The following is a 21,283-nucleotide window of genomic DNA, read 5'->3' as shown; positions in this document are numbered from 1 at the left end:
TGAAATAATAAATCGAAAGAATACACGTGTAGACAGACACTCCACAGCCCACTCTTTCGAAATACAGGTCCTCCATGGCACCGATCAGCTGGAGTGCAGGGCCGCTCCAGCCGGCAGCAGCGGGACTATATGGTCCCTGCATTCGGCTGCTTTAAAGCCGCACGCATGCAGGCAACTTGTGGCAGGAAGCTGAGAGCATGCTAGGAACAGCGTGCGCACGAGCTCCAGCCACATGCTCCAGCCATGCCAGCAGCCAGACCCGCCCCCCCCGTGAGTCCCATGCCCCCCCTCCCCTAGCCCTCTCCAGCCTCCCAGGGCTCCCGGGGGAGAAAAAAAAAAAAGAGCCCCTCCTGGACAGAGCGGGAGCTCTAGGACCTCCTCGGCCTCTGGCAGGATGAGGAGGTCCTCCGCCAAATGGGGGTCAAGCAGCGGAATGCCGCAGCCTTCGGCTGCCTGGCAACGGGCCTCCGCACCAGGGGCCACCTGGAGCATACCCTAGACCAGGTATGCTCCAAGGTGAAGGTGCTGTGCCAGGGATATGCCCAGACCAGGGACCAGGCCGGATGCTCCGGGGCAGGTCCAGTGACCTGCCCCTTCTACTAGGAGCTCCGGAGTATCCTGGGGCCCCATGAGAGTTCCCCCCACCGTCGTCTTCCTGGACACTTCCAGGGAAGAGCTGCAGGTGGAGGAGGTGGAGGAGCAGCCCAGATCGGGGACCCAGGAGGGCTAGGGGACCACCAACTGGTCAAGCGAGGACGGGGAGCTGACCATCCTCATCCCCTCCCACTCCTCCAGCTGGGTGACTGAGGGACAGCAATCCCTGGACATCGCCAAGGGACCCTCTGGTACGTACAGGGAGGGGCGCACACCTACTCCAAGGGTGGGGCCGATGCAAGGGCTAGGCGCCCGCACATGACACCAGTGGTCCCAGGCTGTACGCAGGCCAGCCCCCACATGGGATGCGGCACCCCGTGGTGGCGCATCAGTGATGTCCAGCACCCGCCCTCAGTGGACAGCACCGTAAGCCGCGCAGGGGTGGCGGCTGGTCGGTGCTGGACGGCACCCGGGGCCTGCATACCGCAGGCTGGGAAGGGCCACCTGCAGGCGAGACCCCTGGAATCACACCCAGGCTGGGAGGCCTGGTCCCGGGGGCGGGGAGCAGGTCGGTGCTCCCTGTGGGGGTCAGTGTCCCTTGTGGGGGTGGGGCCCCCATGCGGTGGGCTCAGGCGGGTAGGCCACAGCCGGGTCCCCTCCGTCTGGGCCCACTACTGACATGCTCTCCTCCTCTCCACACAGCCACACCATCCGGGGGCCGGGAGAGCCCCGCGCCATCCCTCATGCTGGAGAGTCCACGAACTGCAGCCGTCCGGAAGCCAACCCAGGCAGGGCACCGTCGGAGCCGTGGCTGGAGGGCCCTGTGCCGGGCCGAAGAAGACCAGGTCAGTCAGCGCCAGGCCGAGGTGGCTGAGGAGCACCTCCAGCTCGCCCGGGTGGATATGGAGTGGCGGAGGGCGGCCTGGGACAGGATGCTGGACATGCTCCAGGGCATTGGCCAGGCTGTGCAGGAGCACACAGTCACTATGGCCCACCTCCTGGCCCCCCTGGAGACTCCTGCTGCTGGCCCTGCCCCCACTGTGCCCACCGAGCCTGCTCCCTCTGCCTCCACCGAGCCTGCCCCCTCTGCCCCCACCAGGCCCACCCGCCGGCAATATTTGCCGGTGGTACTGGCACCCTCCCCCCACCGCCGGGAACCCCACACCCGCGGGGGGTAGGGACTCCAGGGGCCGACGGGGTTCGCGGCCCACCACCCGTGCCCCACAATGAGCAGCTCACCCCACTCCAAGTTGGTTTCCCCCGCCCTCCTCCAAGTTAGGTTTCCCCCGCCCCCCTCCAAGTTAGGTTCCCCCTGGTCCCCCTCCAAGTTAGGTTTCTCCCTCCAAGTTAGGTTTCCCCCTGTACATATTATTCCAAACACCCAAGTTATATAAATGTTTCTTTATTATTCACCACTCCGTGCTTTGCTCCTCGGTGGCTGGTGGGTGGTGGATGTGCGGGTGTGGTGCTGGTGGGGGTGGGGGTGGGGGTGGCAGGGATGGTGGGTGATGGATGTGCATGGGATGTGGGCATGTGTGCAGGTCAGAGGTGGCCATTGGCAAAGGCCTGCCTGAGGGCCTCCCAGATGTGGTGGCCGTCCCGGTGGGCCTAGCGGATGGGGGCGGTGCCCAGCTGCTCATAGACAGCGCCAGCTGGAGGGACCCGCCCCCCGGGGACGTAGGCGTCCCCCTTTCCCTCCACAGTGTTGTGGAGGACGCAACAGTCGCCCACCACCTGGGGCACATTGGGGACCCCGACCTCCAGCCGGGTGAGGAGACACCTCCAGTGCCCCTTTAGACTCCCGAAGGCCCACTCCACCACGCTGCAGGCATGGTTGAGGCAGTCATTGAACACCTCCTGGGTGGGGTCGAGGTGTCCCGTGTAGGGCCTCATGAGCCACAGCTCCCGGGGGTACGCCCCATCTGCCATCATGCAGAGCAGCATGGTTACGTCCTCCACCATGGGGATCTCCCTCTGGGGGACGAAAGTGCCAGCCCCCATGAGGCGGCAGAGGCCGGAGTTCTGGAAGACCGGGGCATCATGGGTGCGGCTGGCCCAGCCTACATAGAAGTTGGTGAACCGGCCCCTCGCGTCCGCTAGGGCCTGCAGCACCACCGAATGGTAGCCCTTCCGGTTGATGTACTGGCCGGTGCTGTGTGGCGGGGCGTGGATGGGGATATGTGTGCTGTCCAAAGCACCGATGCAGTTCGGGAAGCTCAGGTCCTGGAAGCCGGCAATGGTGCTGTCCAGAACCCACAGGCGGACGACCCTATGGAGCAGCATCGCGTTGATGGCCCTGACAACCTGCAGAGGGGGAAGGGGCACATGTGCTCTAGTGAGGGTGTGGCAGCTGTGGCCCTCCTCCTCGGGCCCATTCTGCCCCACTCCCATCTGTCCCCTGGCCCATGCAGCCCCTGCCCCCTCCCGTCCAGCCCCTGCCCCATCCAGCCCCTTGCAGGGGAGGGTTCCCCTTGCACCAGCCCCCCTCGCACCCCCAGCCCCGCCCTTACCTCCATAAGGACAGCCCTGACAGTGGTCTTGCCCACCCCGAACTGCTGTCCCATGGAGTGATAGGAGTCTGGGTTGGCTAGCTTCCAGATGGCGACTGTGACTGGTTTCTCCAGGGTGAGGGCTGGCCGCATGCAGGTGTCGTGATGCCGGAGTGCGGGGACGAGCCAGTGGCAGATCTCCTCAAAGGTCTGCTTTGACATGCGGAACTTCTGCAGCCACCTTTCCTCACACCACTCCCCTAGCACCACGCGCTCCCACCAGTCGGTGCTGCTGGGGTGGGTCCAGAGGCATCGGGGCACCTGGGGGGGCACCCGGCGGTGCCCTGGGGGCGGAGCCCCACGGGCCCGGTGGGACCTTGCAGCCACCCAATGAGCTCTGGTGCAGCTGCAGCGAAGGTGCACAGCACTGCCAGCAGGGCGTCCATGATGAGGGTGTCTGCCTGCAGGAACTGTCACTGGGCCTTCATGATGGGCACGAGTGGGCTCTGCCAGGCAGGAACAGGCTGGGCAGCACTCGGCTCGTGCAGAGGGGAGGGCGGAGGGAGGGGCCCTTTAAAGGAGGCAGCTGGCTGTGGCCCCGGAAGGGCTTGTCGGCCATGGGACCCCATCCGCAGTGTTTTCTGCCTCCCTTCTTTCGAAAGAGAGCTTGGAGCTGTGTGGACGCTCTCTTTCGAAAGACCAGGGCGGCACTTTGAAAGAACAGATCAGAACGCAGATCTGAAAAATGGCGGTGGGTGCTCTCTTTCGATGGCCGCTTTTTCGAAAGCCGAACTTCGATTTTTGCCCTTTCAAAAGGGCGCTTACATGTAGACGCAGCTAATGTGAATTATCTCTTTTTGGAGGGAGCACCTGTACATCTTCCCCATGAAGTAATTGTAAATGTCCTGTGAAAATACTTGGAACTGGAAAGCCTTGGCTAAAGGCATTTTTTTCCTTTTCTAGCAAACCTTTTTTCAGTTTCTTTGGAGATTTATTACAGGGACCAAATTGTGTCTATTCTCATAGAACTTCTTTGTCAGCAAAATTTGATTTGAAATTTTTATTTAGTAAATGTCTATGTGGTCTACTGTCAGAGTATCTTAGCAAACTATAGCTTTTATTTGCTTTTTAGCGGCCAATCAAATGAACCTATGGTGTTCATTTATGTCTGGATGTTGCTTAAAAGCAAATAAAAACTAGATTATTAATATGACCATGCAGACATTTATTAATAATAACACAACTCCATGCTCCAGGTGTCCCTAAAACTCTGACTTCCAGAAACTAGGACTGTGTGACAGTCACAAATTAGCCTGTGATAGGGTAGGATACCCCCTTTAGGTTATATGGGGAGTTATGTATGACTCCAAGTAATCTCCAAACCAGTGGGTTCTGTGGGGCATCTTTTAACTGGACTGGCAACCTTCCAGCTGGAGACTTTCAACTGTCATTTCCTCTCTATGTACCTAGCTACTTAAGCTGTCCATAGTCAGGAAAACAGGATAAGGAGGCAGTTGTGACCTGGGGCCAGGGACTGCGGTGCGGGGTTTTGGGTTGTAACCTAGGGCAGGAAGGGGACCTGGGACAGGAGATTGAGGTATAAAGTCTGGAAGAAGTTATGGGTGCAGGAGAAGGACAGAGGCTTGGGGTTGTGTGGTATATGGTTGAAGGAGGAGGGGGAGAGGGTTTGGGTTATGTCAGGTGGGGGGGCAGGAATGGTGGGCACAGGGTTGGGTGGGGCAGGAGGAGCTGGGTGCCAGAGGCACACTGTGATTAAGAAACTCACCTGGGCAATTCCCGATCAGCAGCCCAGCAGGTTTCTTAGGAGGCTCTCAGCCTGCCTGGCCATGGCAGGGGCTATGTGCCTCGTGAATAGGCACAAGCCAGAGTGGATGGGGAGTGGAAAGGGGAGGGATGCTTGGTGTGCTGCCTGTGCTTCAAAATAGGCAGCTCCCACTGGCCAGAAACCAACCAATAGGATTGTGCAGAGGGCGGGGGGTCAGCAAGTGAAGCACCCCTCCTCAACCCCCTGGTGTTCACAAAGAACAGCAAGCATGCAGTTGCAGGGCAGGTAGGGAGCCTGCCTGAGCTTGGAAGTCTGGATCCAGCCCCCGGGCTTTATTTTGCCCAGTCTTGCTCTAGGATATGGGCCTCTGGGCATATCAATATCTGCTTCAGAGCTCACTGGTCTTCAGTGCAAGCCTCTCTTCTTTCCCCCTTTTACTCAGGGTTCTGCAACCTCCTTTCTGCAAGTGCAGGGGCTCAGGAGACTGTTGGTTCCCTGTTCAGAGCTGGAGAAATTCAAAGGGTTGTTGTTACCCATTCTGAGTGGCTTTCTCTCTCTTTTAACTCCTCCTTTGGTCCTGGCATGATATGCTGTAACAGAATGACAGGGCCAGCCTATCCCAAAGCAGCTCCTTACCCCGTCTGTGTTAGTTGGGGTTTGTATATGCTCTAACACAGGGAGTGGATTATCCATAGCTGCCCTGTTCCATTTATTCCTTCTGAAGCATCTGGTTTTGTCCACTGCTGGAACATGGAAGACAGGGGCTACGTCTACACGTGCAGCCAACATCGAAATAGCTTATTTCGATGTTGCGACATCGAAATAGTCTATTTCGATGAATAACGTCTGCACGTCCTCCAGGGCCGGCAACATCGATGTTCAACTTCGACGTTGCTCAGCCCAACATCGAAATAGGCGCAGCGAGGGAACGTCTACACGTCAAAGTAGCACACATCGAAATAGGGATGCCAGGCACAGCTGCAGACAGGGTCAACGGGCGGACTAGCGCTTCCGGGGCAACAGCTAGCCGCTCCCTTAAAGGGCCCCTCCCACATACACTCAGCCTGCACAGCACGCGGTCTGAGGAGCCATATAGGCACACAGACCCCGAGCGCCGCAGTCATGGACCCCCAGCAGCAGCAGCAGCAGCAGCAGCAGCAGCAGCAGCAGCAGCAGCTAGAGGTCCACCCAGCCCTCCCGGCAGGAGCAGGGCTTGCCCTGGCTCATGCCATGTTGGGGGCAGCTGAGCACCTTCTTGCCCCAGGGGAGGAGATGCCCCCAGGGCAGCAGGGCTCAGCCCCTACCCCTGCAGCACCCCGCTCCACCCCCCGCCTCACACGCCGGCGGCTGTGGAGCTACCCCACCAGCACCGACTGGTGGGAGCGGCTGGTGCTTGGGGAGTGGGACGACGACCACTGGCTCCGGAACTTCAGGATGACCCGCCAGACATTCCTGGAGCTCTGCCAGTGGCTCACCCCCGCACTCAGGCACCGGGACACTGCCATGCGGTGTGCCCTCCCTGTGGAGAAACGGGTCGGCATCGCTGTCTGGAAGCTGGCCACTCCGGACAGCTACCGATCCGTGGGCCAGCAGTTTGGTGTCGGAAGGGCCACCATCGGGGCTGTCTTCATGGAGGTAAGAGAACCCACAGGGGGAGGCCAGGCCAGGGCAGGGCAGGGCAGGGCAGAGCAGGGCAGGGGGGCCAGGGCAGGGTGACCAGAGCAGGGCAGAGCAGGGCAGGGCAGGGGGGCCAGGGCAGGGCAGGGCAGGGGGGCCAGGGCAGGGCAGAGCAGGGCAGGGCAGGGCAGAGCAGGGCAGGGGGGCCAGGGCAGGGCAGGGCAGGGGGGCCAGTACAGGCCAGGGCAGGGCAGGGCAGGGGGGCCAGTACAGGCCAGGGCAGGGGGGCCAGAGCAGGGCAGGGCAGGGCAGGGCAGGGGGGCCAGGGCAGGGCAGGGCCACGCACACCCTGCTCACCCCTCATTGGGGCTGTCCCATGTGCTTTCTCTGCAGGTCGTGCATGCCATCAACTCCATGCTCCTGCACAGGCTCGTGAGGCTGGGGGACCCACAGGCCACTGTCGCCGCCTTTGCCACCCTGGGCTTCCCCAACTGCTTCAGGGCTCTGGATGGGACTCACATCCCCATCCGCGCCCCGGACAACAGTGGCGGCCGATACCTCAATCGGAAGGGCTACCATTCAGTCGTCCTGCAGGCCTTGGTGGACAGCCGGGGACGGTTCCAGGACGTTTATGTGGGCTGGCCTGGCAGCACCCACGACGCCCGGGTGTTCCGCAACTCGGGCCTGTGCTGCCGGCTGGAGGCAGGGACCTATATCCCCCAGCGGGAGATCCCTCTGGGGGACACCACCATGCCCTTCTGCATCCTCGCGGATGCGGCCTACCCCCTCCGGCCGTGGCTCATGCGCCCCTACACGGGCCACCTCTCCGCCAGCCAGGAGCGCTTCAACGAGTGCCTGAACCGTGCACGCCAGGTGGTGGAGCGCTCATTCGGCCGCCTCAAGGGACGCTGGCGATGTCTCCTGACCCGCCTGGATGCCAGCCCCAACAACATCCCCCAGATTGTGGGTGCCTGCTGCGCCCTGCACAACCTCGTGGAGAGCAAGGGGGAGAGCTTTCTTCAGGGCTGGGCCGCCGAGGCCGCCAGGGCACATGTGCAGCCACCTGCTGCCCCCAGTCGGCAGGTGGACCCAGAGGGGACCCGGGTCCGGGAGGCCCTACGGGCCCACTTCGAGCAACAGGCCGCGGGGTGAACTCTGGCCAGGCCCCCTACTGCCTGCCCCTTCCTCCCCCACACTCCTGCCCCAACGCCAACACCATGGAGCACCCCACCACGCCCCCCCACCCCTTGTCCAGGAGAAATGACAGCACGAACTTGTGGGTGAACGTAAACGTTTTTTTTGTCTTAACGAATTTTTTTTTTTTTTTTAAATAAATATCTGACACAGAAACCAAAAAGAAGGAGGGACAAACGTTCAAGCAAATCAAGATGGGCACAAATAAAACAATACAACCACAAAGCAAATAAAAAAGTGTGCACCATCAACAAAAAAGCAAAGCAGGGAGGAGAATGGGGCGAACTATTTACAGAGGGGGGACGGGGCAAACAGGGGCAACACCAACAGAAACCAGTCCACCAAAAACTATGTCCAACAAGGGGGGGGGCCACGTCCTGGGCCCCTCGCCCCTACAGCCCAGCAGTGGGCGTGCCCGGCCGGGAGCTCCGCCGGGCCTGCAGTCTGGTCCGCGGCTGGGTGGGAGCGGGCTCCACCGGAAGGTAGCAGCGCCAGCGAGTCTCGGGTGGCTCCAGGGGTCCCTCGGCGCGGTGGCCCTCGCGGGGAGGTGGTGGGGCGACGGCGGACGGCCCGGCGACGGCTGGAGCAGCTGGTGGTGGGGCTGCAGGAGCGGGCATGGCGGGCGGTGGCTCGGCCGGCGCGGCATGGGGGGCCAGGTAGTCAACCAGCCGGTTGATGGTCTCCATATAGGCCCCCCATGCCTCCCTGCGCCAGGCCAGCGCCTGCTCCTGCAGCCGGAGGTGCTGCTCCGACACCTCCAGCTGCCGGCGGAGGATGGCCAGCAGCTGGGGGTCCGTGGCCGCCGCCGGTAGCAGGCGCGGGGTCCGCCGTCTGGCCCTCTGCGGGGCCGGTCGTTCCTCGGCCGAGGGGCTGCCCTGGAGTGAGGGTCCCGGAGGGCTCTCCGGGACAACCGAGGCCTCGCCGGCGCTCTCTTCCGGTCCTTCGGATGGTGCAGGTGCAGGTGCAGGACACAGGAGAGGAGGGGGGAAAGAAGAATGGAGACAGGCGTTAGTGTGGGCCCCGAGCCGTGTCCTTTGTCCCCCCCCGCCCTGTACTGCAGGTTCCCCATCCCCGTCCCCGGGAGATGCTGCTGTGATAGATGGGGTTCAGGGGTCCCCCTGCCCTGCACCCCGTCCCCTGGTGGGAGCGACTCTCACTTCACCCCGCAGGGTCTGAGAGCAGGAGAGCTTTCTTAGCCCACAGATGGCCAGTTTCTGGCAGGAGTGACAGCACCAGCTGTCGGAAGAGACAGTCCTTCCAACCCGTCGTGGGGAGAAGACCCCAAGGGGGGGCCCCTCTGGGATGCAGCTTTCCCCCTCCTCTGGCTGGCTGCCTACCAGCTCTCCCTTCCCCTAGCCTCTACCTGTGGCCCCCGCCCTCGCCCCCCAATTCCAAGCCAGCTCGGCTCCTCCCTCCTGTTTGCTCAGGGCAGAGGTGTCACCTGCCAGCTGTAGCGCCAGGATCCTCCTTTGGCCCTGGGAGCTCCTCGGCTCTGGTGGCTCATATGTGGCCTGAGTCTCCCTTTGGCACTCCCCCCACTCCATCACATGCTGCTGCTGCAGGGTGTCCCACCCCCTCCGCCCAGGGGCCCCTCGAGGTTCTGCTCCCCCCTGGCCCGGGGATGGGGCATGGCACTGTCATGCAGGGTGGCGGGGGGCAGGGGCTGATGGCTGCAGTGCTGTGAGGGCCATGGCCCTAGTGTCCTTGGGGCCATGGCCATGTGAGCGTGTGGGGGGCCCTGGACACATCTCTGTTCCCCCCGCCCCTCAAGCCCCGGGGTGTCCACCAGAGAGGGGTACCTACCTGTGGGTCCGCTCCCATGGTCCGGAGATCCCCGGGGGTCGGAGGCCCTGCTGCTGCTCCGGGATGGCAGGAGGAGGATCTGCAGGCTGGATTCTGCGGAGGAGGAGCCCCCCTCCTCCTCCTCCTCCTCCTCCTCCTGCCGCGATGTCCCGGGGATGGCCTCCGGGGGGGGCCCCCGGGGTGCGGGGCTTGCCTCCGGGGCGGAGTCCGTCTGCAGGGCCTGCTCGGGCTCGTCAGCCAAGGTGTCAAGGGTGGCCGGAGGGGAGGAGGTGTGCTGGGAGCCCAGGATGTCCCTGAGCTCCCTGTAAAAGGGGCAAGTGATGGGGGCGGCCCCAGATCGGCTGGCCGCATCCCGGGCCCGGGCATAACCCTGCCGCAGCTCCTTGACCTTACTGCGAACGTGGTCAGGAGTGCGGGCAGGGTGACCCCGGGCAGCCAGGCCGTCGGCCAGCCGAGCGAACGCATCTGCGTTCCGCCTCTTGCTCCCCATTACCTGGAGCACCTCCTCCTCGCTCCAGAGCCCCAGCAGGTCCCGCATCTCGGCCTCCGTCCAAGAGGGGCCCCGCTGCCGCTTCCCAGACTGCGTGGCCCTCTGGCTGCCCTGGCTGCTCTGGCTGCCCTTGGGGGGGGTCCCCTGGGGGCGCTGGGGGTGCTGCTGGGCAGCCATGGCCGGTGTCAGGGGCTGAGGGCTGTGCAGGCTCGCCGCGGGTGCAGGCGGGAGCCTGCACGTTGCCTCAGCCTCCTGCAGTCAGGGCGGGGGAGGGGACCTTTAAGGGGCCGCTCCACGCGGCCACCAGTGAGCTGAGGGGCTGGAGAGAGCGTCTCTCAACCCCCCAGCTGATGGCCGCCATGGAGGACCCGGCAATTTCGACGTTGCGGGACGCGGATCGTCTACACTGTCCCTACTTCGACGTTGAACGTTGAAGTAGGGCACTATTCCTATCTCCTCATGAGGTTAGCGACTTCGATGTCTCGCCGCCTAACGTCGAAGTTAACTTCGAAATAGCGCCCGACGCGTGTAGACGTGACGGGCGCTATTTCGAAGTTGGTGCCGCTACTTCGAAGTAGCGTGCACGTGTAGACGCAGCCAGGGAGAATACTAGATTCTGACAGGATACAAGACATACCTTGGGTCTGACCCACTATGCTCATTCTGATATTCTTAAAATGAATTTCAGCTGGACTGTTCATTACATATTCAATGTAGAGTACAAAAACAACAACAAGTCCTGTGGCACCATATAGACTAACAGATGTTTTGGAGCATAAGCTTTGGAGCGAAGCAGGTCTTTGCCCATGAAAGTTTATGCTCCAAAATATAAGGTGCTGTGGGACTTCTTGTTGTTTTTGGCAATGTAGACTACGTTAGCGCCTGTTTGTTTACAATTTAACCAACATGTGCTTCACTCACCTGTGGATTGGCAATGTGATAAACATTGCACTGTTGGCAGACAGTAGAAATGTATTTTGACTAAAGGACCCACTGCAACATCGCTTGCAAGCCGAAGTTGGGCTGGAAGAAAGTTGTAACCAGAAACTTGTTGTAGTACAGATCCAAAGATTATGAGCCGAGCCCCATGCTCACTGGGGGAGGGGTTTCACTGGGGGCTGGGCCCGGCCCTGTGCTGGGTGGAGGAGGGGCTAATATGGTGCGGGGAGCTCTGTCGGGAGCTGGGCTTGGCCCCATGCTGGCTGGAGGAGGGGTTGGCATGGGGGGCTCCATTGAGGGGCTGGGCTGACCCCACTGCAGGCAGGGGCTGGCATGGTGTGTGGGGGGGCTCTGCTGGTGGGGTCTGGGATAGCCCCTATACTGGCTTGGGGAGGGGCTGGGGCCAGCACAGAGCAGGGGTTGGGGGAAACATGATAGAACCTTGCCTGGACAGACAGACACAGCAAAAATAATATATATGATGATATACCTTCAAAATGCCAAAAATGTTTTTTCTCTAGATTTCATCCCTCTTTTGAAAAGCATTGTTTTCAACAAAAATTACTTTGACCTTACCAGGAGATAAATGGAATATTACTCAGAGAAAAAAAATCTCATTTCAGAAGCTTTGTGTACACCAAGGTCACAATCTACTGATCTTTTAAGATGATGTTTTATCAAAGCAGGACTCTCAGCAGTCAGAATGTGTTATGGATTATATTTTTATTGCTTTTCTAGGCAGGAACAAAGTTAATTCCCAGTGAGAGCTTGCTGCTTATAGCAGCACACGTGTTAACCTGCTGAGAGTTAAATGTGCACTGTAACTCCCAAGTGGGTCTTGCTCTGGGAGGAGCTGGTTAAACCCAAACATCTAGCCTGTAATAAGTAACTACCATAAATAGACAGTGGGGGGAGTTATCAAGAATTCAGTCAGACCAAATACCAAAAGATAACTAGAGGACTACTGTGGTGGCTTGGATTCCATACTGAAACTTCTGGTTTAGAGGCAGTAAAAAATTCCACTGGAAGGGAAACAAAAAGCTGCTGAATAAAGCAAATTATACACTACTGCCAGGATAACGTGCAACCTTAACAAAATATAAAACATTTAAACTGTGTCTACACGTGCACGCTACTTCGAAGTAGCGGCACTAACTTCGAAATAGCGCCTGTCGCGGCTACACGCATTGGGCGCTATTTCGAAGTTAACTTCGACGTTAGGTGGCGAGACGTCGAAGTCGCTAACCTCATGAGGGGATCGGAATAGCGCCCTACTTCGACGTTCAACGTCGAAGTAGGGACCGTGTAGACGATCCGCGTCCCGCAACGTCGAAATTGCCGGGTCCTCCATGGCGGCCATCAGCTGGGGGGTTGAGAGATGCTCTCTCTCCAGCCCCTGCGGGGCTCTATGGTCACCGTGGGCAGCAGCCCTTAGCCCAGGGCTTCTGGCTGCTGCTGCGGCAGCTGGGGATCCATGCTGCAGGCACAGGGTCTGTAACCAGTTGTAGGCTCTGTGTATCTTGTGTTGTATAGTGCAACTGTGTCTGGGAGGGGCCCTTTAAGGGAGCGGCTTGCTGTTGAGTCCGCCCTGTGACCTTGTCTGCAGCTGTGCCTGGCACCCTTATTTCGATGTGTGCTACTTTGGCGTGTAGACGTTCCCTCGCAGCGCCTATTTCGATGTGGTGCCGCGCAACGTCGAAGTTGAACATCGACGTTGCCAGCCCTGGAGGACGTGTAGACGTTATTCATCGAAATAGCCTATTTCGATGTTGCTACATCGAAATAAGCTATTTCGATGTAGGCTTCACGTGTAGACGTAGCCTTACAGTGAAAGAATGTCAAGAATGGGAACAACTATAAAATAAAGATACTCCTCTCATGAAACATATAGGGCTTACCTACACTTGCCTCCAACTTCAAAGGGGGCATGTTAATCAGGGCAATGGGAGATCTAATGAAGTGCTGCAGTGAATATGCAGCACTTTATTAGTCTAATTCTCCACCGCAGCAACTTCAAAGTGTGAAACTTCGAAGTGCCGGCATGCATGTAGCCATGAAGTTTGACGCTTCAAAGTTGCCGTGGGGGAGAATTAGCCTAATGAAGTGCTGTGTATTCACTGCAGCACTTCATTAGCAATCTCCCGTCGCCCTGATTAACATGCCCCCTTTGAAGTTCGGGGCAAGTGTAGACCCAGCTGTATTGAGATAGCCATGCACAAAAAAAAGTGGAGAAGGAAGTTAACAATAATAGTTAATTAAAATAATGGAATGAAAGTAAAATAATAGTAAAATGGACTTTTAAGGTCCAAACCTGGAGAGAAATAGTTTTTTTAAAAGATAGCACTACTCAAGCAAGTGAAAGCCTAGCATATGCCCCAACAAACTTTGTTTATATTAGCCATGTATCACTAAATACCTGAATTTAAAAGGAGATGTGCATCTCAAAGCTATAGAAGAAAAGCTGACATTTCTATTCCTAGTTCCATTGCAGGTGGTAAAATGCATAAAGATTAGTTGTTCAGTTATAGCACAACTTCTAAAGACCAGAATGGTTTGGCAAAACCACCTAAACATCTTTCATGAAACCATAATTTTTTAAAAAATGTTATTCCAGATGCTGACATAAAATCTCTGTTAATTATGTAAAAATAAATATTAATCTGAACAAAATATGTTTTGTGAGTTTTATCTTGTAAACACTTGAGCTTGTTCTTAAATTTAAGCATCTGAATATTCCTGTGGAAATTACTGAGTCTTACTGAGTCTTCTTACTAGCTTAAAGTTAAGTACGTGCATAAGTGTTTGTAGATTGAGGACCTGAAAAGAAATCAAAGGTCTTAGCTTTATTTGAAATGATAATATGGTAAAGAATAACTTTCAAAAGTAACACTAAATACTCCTGTCTGTTTTAAAAGTTAGCTTATGCTTTTCAGGTCTAAAGCCACAGAAATTTGCTTGGAAGAAATGGAATCTAAATTGCCTAAAGAAGCCCTTAGCAAATAGCAGCAAGAAAGATACTATTACCAAAGCACCATTTAAGGAGTATGTCAAATCAAAAGCAGTCATTGACTCTTGTGAGTATTTTAAATGCACAGAATGGATTGCAGCATGAATATCTCAATGGAACATACAATACTTTGCAAATTCTAACATAATTGTCTACAGAAATCATAATTCAAACTTCCATTTTCTTTTTTGAAGGGTATCCAAATGAAAACTTATTGGAACATTTGGGTCAACTCATACATAAATCTTGCTGTTGTGCTGATATCTGCATTTTGACAAATCTATGAAGAGAAAAATATCAATTATAGAATATCAAATACTTGAAAATAGCTGCTAGTGTAAGGGCCCCTATATGGTCATTCAGCTATTGTGCAGAAATCCACTTTCTCCACTTCATTTAGCAGTATGAGTCTTCCTCTCACTCCTTCCTGTTGTCTGACTCCTATTTCTACCATTTCCCTACTGTTATCATCTCTCCTCCTTGCTCCTGATAGGCCAGCCCTTTAACCACTCCCTTGCCTGTTAGAAGTATGCTTTTCTTAATTTTTTGTGCTGTTTAGCATCCTCCCTCAAGCACGTTCTTTCAATGCCATATGCCCCTTTTGTTCTATTTCATGTCCTGGATTAAGTGCTTTTACTGTGGGGTGTCTCCAACATGTGATGCTGAAAGTTCTAAACAGTGGCCCCCAGGCTTGACAATTTATATTTCATTATAAATTGAAAATGTATTCCCTGAGTTGTATCCTATGATCTTTGAACTGAAAATTTTGAATCAACCCCATCTCTGCAGAGAAAGTTGGGTGAAATGCTTTGCCATCTGCTTCCCATCAACTCCTCTGCAGTGACAGCAGAGCTCTGGTATGAACTGAAAGTGCTCTGCACAGTAGTAATCTCTTCTTTATTGAAGCTTCTCAGGAGCCTCTCCAATGGGCATCTGCTGCACTGCCAGGGAGAAATGATAGCATGGCTGTGACTGTTCCATATCTGCTTCCTTTTTGGGGCCCCAGTACAAGAACTTCACTGGTTCTGTTTCAGTTTAAGAGAGACCTTCTCCTAGCCAAACACCAAGAACAAGAGAGGAGGAGAAGTTGAGAACCAACAACTTGTTCCATGTCCTTGATTCTCTGCTGCAGTCCTGGCCCCAGTGAAATTACAGCATCCTTGAGGCTACCTTAACTTCTACTTGTTAATTATGTTGCAGAAATGAAGGGCCAAGGGAACAGAGCAGGACAGATCATCTGTCCCTAAATATTGATGTCATGGTTTTGATCATTTTGATATAACATGTTTGGATCTCAGACTAGAAAGGTTGAACACTGCAGCTCTATGGCACTACCTACCTATATTATTGGCTGAGCACTTCATTCTTCATTGACTGTGCTGTGTCCACTTCAGCAGTATGGCTCATGATCAGCAGTAGGTGATCACCAGGTGTGCATTATTACTAGCTCGTCTCACTTAGGACTAATGTGCAACAATTCTCACGTAACTTGCCCATAATGAAAGCACAGGAGAGCCATTCTAGTCTGATGACATTTAAGGAGTGTGCAGCCTTACTGATTTAGAATAGGAGCAGCAGGATTGGGGCCCTACCAAAGCAGTATTTGGCTATGTCTACACGAGAGGATTTTCCCAGGAAAACTGGGCTTTTGTTGGGAAAAACGATGGAGAGTCTATATGCAAAATGCACTTTGTCAACAGTTTGTCAACAAAACCCAGCACATCCATCAGCAATGTTATGCCTCTCCCCATATAACGCCTCTCCTGACTGTGTTCCCTCGACAAAACAGCTGTGTAGATGTTCCAGGGCCTTTTTGTCGACAGACAGGGCTTCTGGTTCCCCGGGCAGCCCTGTTGCAGCTCTTCTAGTTAGCCATTCTCTTGAGAGAGGGCCAGGCAATCTGACTGCTCTCTGTCAACAGAGCAGATTGCTCTTTCAATCTGCTTTAATGTAGAGATGCAATCTGTCAATATAAGCTTTGCTGGGAAATTCCTTCCAACAGTTACTTCTGTCAACGGAGTTTTGTTGTGTAGACAGAGCCTTTTACTTTTGTAGGGATTTCTTTTTTATTTTTATTTTTTGCTTGTGTGTGCTTGCCATGCATATCTACTGCATAATAAGGTGGGACATCTCTTCGTCTTCAGTTGTTTACTTGTAGCCTTCCTTACTCTTGTTTTAACTCTGTGTATTTCCTTTCAAGTACAATAAGTAAAAAATGAGCAACAATTGCATTAAGGAATGCTGTAATTATAACTGTCATCAAGCTTACTGTATAATTCCCTTCCTACCACTCAGGTTCAAGTCTCAAAACAGAGGTTCTTGATTTCAGAATTCTTTGTGTGTTGCCCAGTAAGCAATAACCCGGTTTAAAAATAGTTTATTTTAAATATTGAAGAGATATTGTCAGGAAAAGCTTTAATTTTTGAAAAATGATAAGCTTTTATAAAATGTAAAACCAACGGATACATTTGCATGAATTTTGCAAGTGCTCATGATTTTGTTTTTTTAAAAATCAGATTGCTCTTGCAGTGCTGTAACGCCCTCATTGAAAACAAACAAGAAAACATTGAAAACAAGAATATTCAACTAAGTGGAAAGTAATCGTATGTGCAGCAACTTAACTACCACTGTTCTGGCCATGACTCTCTTCCCCTTGGTGGAGCTGTGCTATCTATCCACAGTAATTCCTAAAATCACTGGGGCTATAGTAACACTGTGTTTGGCCCCAAAAGAGGAAGGCAATAATTTGACTTGTGTGTTTATAATGTACACTGTTTTCTCTTCATTAACCAAATTTGGGAAGATACTACTATTGTAACTTGAACTTTTAAAGCTCCCATCCCACCATTTAACATGTTCTTTTAAAGATTGCAGGAAACCTAAAATCTAATAAACTGGTCTTGTTTATGGCAATTTAGAGGTTGGCTATATAAACAACCACATGATGCCTACACATGTTAGTGTGGCCTGTCACTCCCCAGAAGCAAGTATTCCCTAGTTTCTGTGGTACACAGAGCCCAGAATGACAACAATTCTTAGGTGGTGCTTTTCCTTTGTAGATCTCATAATGCTTTAAAAAAGTAGGCTTATGACCATGTTGCAGTTGAGGAAATGAGGTTCTGAGATGTGAAATTATTGACCTAAGGTTGCACAGCAGGTCAACTGCACAGCCAGAAGTATAATGAAGGTCTCCTGAATCCTGATCTGCAATCCTGAATACTGGACCATGCTGACTCAGTAGCAAGTAGCCTTATTTCCTTATAAGTGGTATTGTCCAACGTAAAATTAAATCTGTGTTACATGGGCTAATTCTTACACATTGTTCCCATAAAAAGGAGGCTGGAAGCACTTAACTTTTATTACAGAAAACATTCCCGATCTGAATAATAATTTACAATACTAAAACGGCTATAAAAAACAGAGTAGTAATAGAGAATATTTAACAAGATTGATACAAGATTAGTTTGAGATTTTTTTTCAGGGAAGGCAGTGTGCATATATGGTTGTTTAGAGTTAAATGTAGATGGGTGTCTAGTCTGATTTTCCAAAGCATTTAAGCAGGTTAGGTAACCAACACCTATAAAAATAGGGAGTTATGCATATAACCTGACTTCTTGCTACTAAATTTCCCCCAAGGTACTTATTTACATTTTAAAATCTTAAAATACAGTAGTCCCTTGAGCTATGCAAGGGTTGCGTTCCCATGCACCCTCACATAACTTGAATTTTGTGTAATTTGGGGGGGGTGGCTTTTTTCCTGGGTGGAACGCACATTCTGCAGCTGGGGAAGCAGCAGGAGCACCTGGAGCTCCTTTTGAAAGGTCAGTCCTGGGGCTGGGGGGGTGCAGTTGTGGAGGGGTAAGCCTGATGGTGGGGCAGGTTAGGGCTGTGGGAGGGACAGGGGGAGGAGTTGAGCTAGAGCTACACACGGGGGAGAGGGGTGAGCTGGAGCCACTGTGGGGGTGGTGAGCTGGAGCTGTGCTCAAGTTGTGAGCCAGGCCGCAGGGGATTTAAACTGGGATGGGGGGAGTTGAACTAGAGCCGCACGTGAGGGGTGGTGAGCCTGACTGGGCATGAGGGGCGAGAAGAGGCCATGCGCAGGTAGTGAGCTGGGCTGTGTGGGGGTGAAACTGGGGCAGAGGGGAGTGAACCGGGCCATGGAGGGCCAGTGGGATTGAACCAGGGCTGGCAGGAGTGGGATTTTGATCTGGGCTTAACTCGCATTAACTTGCAACTCAAAATCGCACATTTTGAGGGTTTACTGTAGTTGAAAATCTGGCCCTCAGTCAATTTCAGTGAGGGTTAAGAGTGTTCAGTGCTTCTCAAGAGGCACTCAGTATTTTTGTAGAAGCAGTCCCTTTTCATCATTGCTAAAAGAACTGTTCTAAGAACAGTAACACAAATAATAAGATTTTATTGGCAAAGAGATTCAGATATCAAAATATTCTTTCTCAGGCACAGGTGAAAAAGTAATCTAATTTTCCAGTATGAAGTATGTTTATCTCTATTTTTAAAATCGTCTTCTTCTTGGGTATCCACTAAATGAAAATATTTTATTTCCTTTTCTCCTTGTAAAATTATTTCTTCTTCACTTCTCTATTCAGCTGATGGCATCAGAACCCAGTCTTTGCAAGCACCGAGCTTCTTAAAAAATTAAGTAAAAGAATTTCTTAATTAAACAAATGGATAGTAGTGAGTTAAAATCTTCCTTGCAAACAAAATAAAAGAAAATTTCCCTTTTTAGGTCTGGAATCTGAGCAGTTGTACAATTACAGTATCTGGAATGCCTCAGGATTTACAAGCTAGCTTGCTTCGCTGAGTGCATTATAAGATTATTTACAAGACTGAGATTTTTAATGCAAGATTTTCTTTATGCTACTTGAATTTATGTGTAATTTTTAAAAATACAGAGAAGTGCAATAATTTGGTTTGCAGTTTTTCAAAGGATTGTGAGGAATTTTAGCTTTGTGAATTACCAAAGTTAACAGAAGTCCTATGTTTAAAACCTCATGTAATTCCATGAAAAATTTACTCTTTCAAGTTTCTGTTTTAAGGTGCAGATTTACTCTAAATATGACCATGTAAAATTAGCAGAATAGAATTACATGTTTATTGCCTTTAAATACCCGCCCCCCATTTTGCTAACTGTTGCCTCTGAAAACACAATCTGGAATGGGGAAAAAACATAACTGATTTTTTTCCTTTCAAGAAATACAGTAAATAAATACAGAGAGAATAAGGAATTACTGAGTTCTGACCTCAGCTTTGACTGTGACTGCATCTGTTGCACTAGGCAAATCACCTATCTTCTTTGTTTTTGTTCCTCCAGTAGTAAACTGAGGATAATTATGGTAATAATAATACTTTTCTATATACTTCATAAGGGTGTTGTGAAAACAAATTAATTTATCATTTGTAAAGTTTTTTTGTGATTAAAACTCCTACCTTGGTTTTCTTTTTATTAAAGCTGTCAACAGTTAACTCACAGGATTAACTCAAAACTGCATTGTGATTAATCACAGTTTTAATCACACTGTTCAATAATAGAACACTGAATTAAATTTATTAAATACTTTGGGTTTTTCTACATTTTCGAATATATTGATTTCAGTTACAATACAAAACAAAGTATACGGTGCTTAGCTTACATTATTGTTTTGATTACAAATACTTGCACTGTAGAAATATTAAACAAAAGAAAAAGTATATTGCAACTCACCTCATACAAGTACTTTAATGCAATCTCTTTATAGTGAAAGTGCAACTTAAAAACAGATTTTTTTGTTACATAACTGCACTCAAAACAATGACTACAGGTCTACTCAGTCCTATTTCTTGTTCAGCCAGTCATTCAGACAAGTTTCTTTATATTTGCAGGACATAATGCTGCCTATTTTTTGTTTACAGTGACACCTGAAAGTGAGAACAGGCATTCACATGGCACTGTTGTAGCCAATGTTGCAAGATATTTTCATGCCAGATATGGAAACATCCTTTTAAACAATGGTATTATATTGTTATTTCAAACAATCATACAGATACCAAATCAGGGAACTAGTATGTAGGGTCCCATGGGAAGAAAATCTAAGGAAAAAAATATTTAAGAGAGCGGATAGTTTCTCAAAGGAACAGTATTAAAGACAGCAGTAAACTTTCACAGTGTGAAGAGCAGATAGGAAGAACAGTAAAAGACCAAGACTGTTGCCCTGGAAGCTCTTTAATGGCCTACAAATAAAAGTGGAATCCTACAAAAAATGAAAATATGGACAACTTCTAAGGATAAGGACAAAACAATAGTGGAAAAATGTAGGGATAAAATCAGAAAGGTAAGGCACAAAATGAATTATACCTAAATAAGGCTACATCTACACTTGCCCCTTTTACAAAGGGGGCATGGTAATCAGGCTGATGGGAGATTACTAATGAAATGCTGCAGGGAATATGCAGCACTTCATTAGGCTAATTCTCCCCCGCAGCAACTCTGAAGTGTCAAAATTTTGAGGAGTAAAGAGACTTCGAAGAACCCTGGGCACTTCAAAGTACCGGCGGGTGAGCTGTAGTTAGATGCAAGCTGGCACTTTGGAGTTTAAAACTTCAAAGTTGCCACGGGGGGGAGTTGGCTTAATGAAGTGCTGCATATGCAGCGCAGCACTTCATTAATAAACTCCCAACACCCTACTTACCATCCTCCCTTTGAAGTAGGGAGCTAGTGTAGACAAGCCCTAGCAGTTTGTCAACAAAACTCAGCACTTTCACTGGCAGAGTTCTGCCTCTCAGCCATGAGGCGTAATGCTGCTGTCAACAGATTCTGTTGACCAAAAAGCTGTGTGGACACTCTGGTGGTCCTTCACTGAACAGACAGGACATCCAGAACAATGGGCAGCCCTGTGTGCTGTACTTCTGGGTGCCTGTTTTGTCAAGAGAGCAGCCAGGCAGTCCATCCACTCTGCCGATAGAGCGAAGAGCTCTTCTGATTGGCTTTTGTGTGCAGCCACACTGTTGGCAGAAGTTTTGTCAAGAAATCTCTTCCAACAGTGACTTCTGTTGACAGATTGCTGTAACATAACTGTAGCCAGTGTGATTATCTCCATGAATCCATGGAGGACAGGTGAGGTCTTGAAGGACTGAAAAAGGCTACATAGTGAGAAGGGGTGGCCGCTCACCGACCAAAAGGGGAAAGAACATTGCAGAACCTAGCCCTGCCCCTTTGCCTGAACAGAAGTCAGGGAGCAGGACTATCTGTATAAAAGCCCTGGCCAGAGTCCCAGTCTGAGCCCTGCCATTGGAGAAGGCAGATGCCAGTCCTGAGCTACTAGACTGGGAGTCCAGAACAGCCATGAAGGAGACCCAGCCTCACTGAAGGG

The 21,283-nt window shown here is 51.9% G+C and overlaps 1 protein-coding gene across 1 annotated transcript in view; it reads left to right on the top strand.

The window, feature by feature from the left end:
* Nucleotides 1-21,283, top strand: part of FAM227B (family with sequence similarity 227 member B) — a 176,479-nt gene that overhangs the window by 21,433 nt on the left and 133,763 nt on the right. Inside the window, exon 10 of the mRNA XM_075007227.1 lies at nt 13,846-13,986. Coding sequence (XP_074863328.1) covers nt 13,846-13,986 — 141 coding nt within the window. The remainder of the gene's footprint in view (nt 1-13,845; nt 13,987-21,283) is intronic.

This window comes from Carettochelys insculpta, chromosome 12, assembly GCF_033958435.1.
Source record: "Carettochelys insculpta isolate YL-2023 chromosome 12, ASM3395843v1, whole genome shotgun sequence".
NCBI lineage: Eukaryota > Metazoa > Chordata > Testudines > Carettochelyidae > Carettochelys > Carettochelys insculpta.
This window is presented reverse-complemented; position numbering and strand designations above follow the sequence as displayed.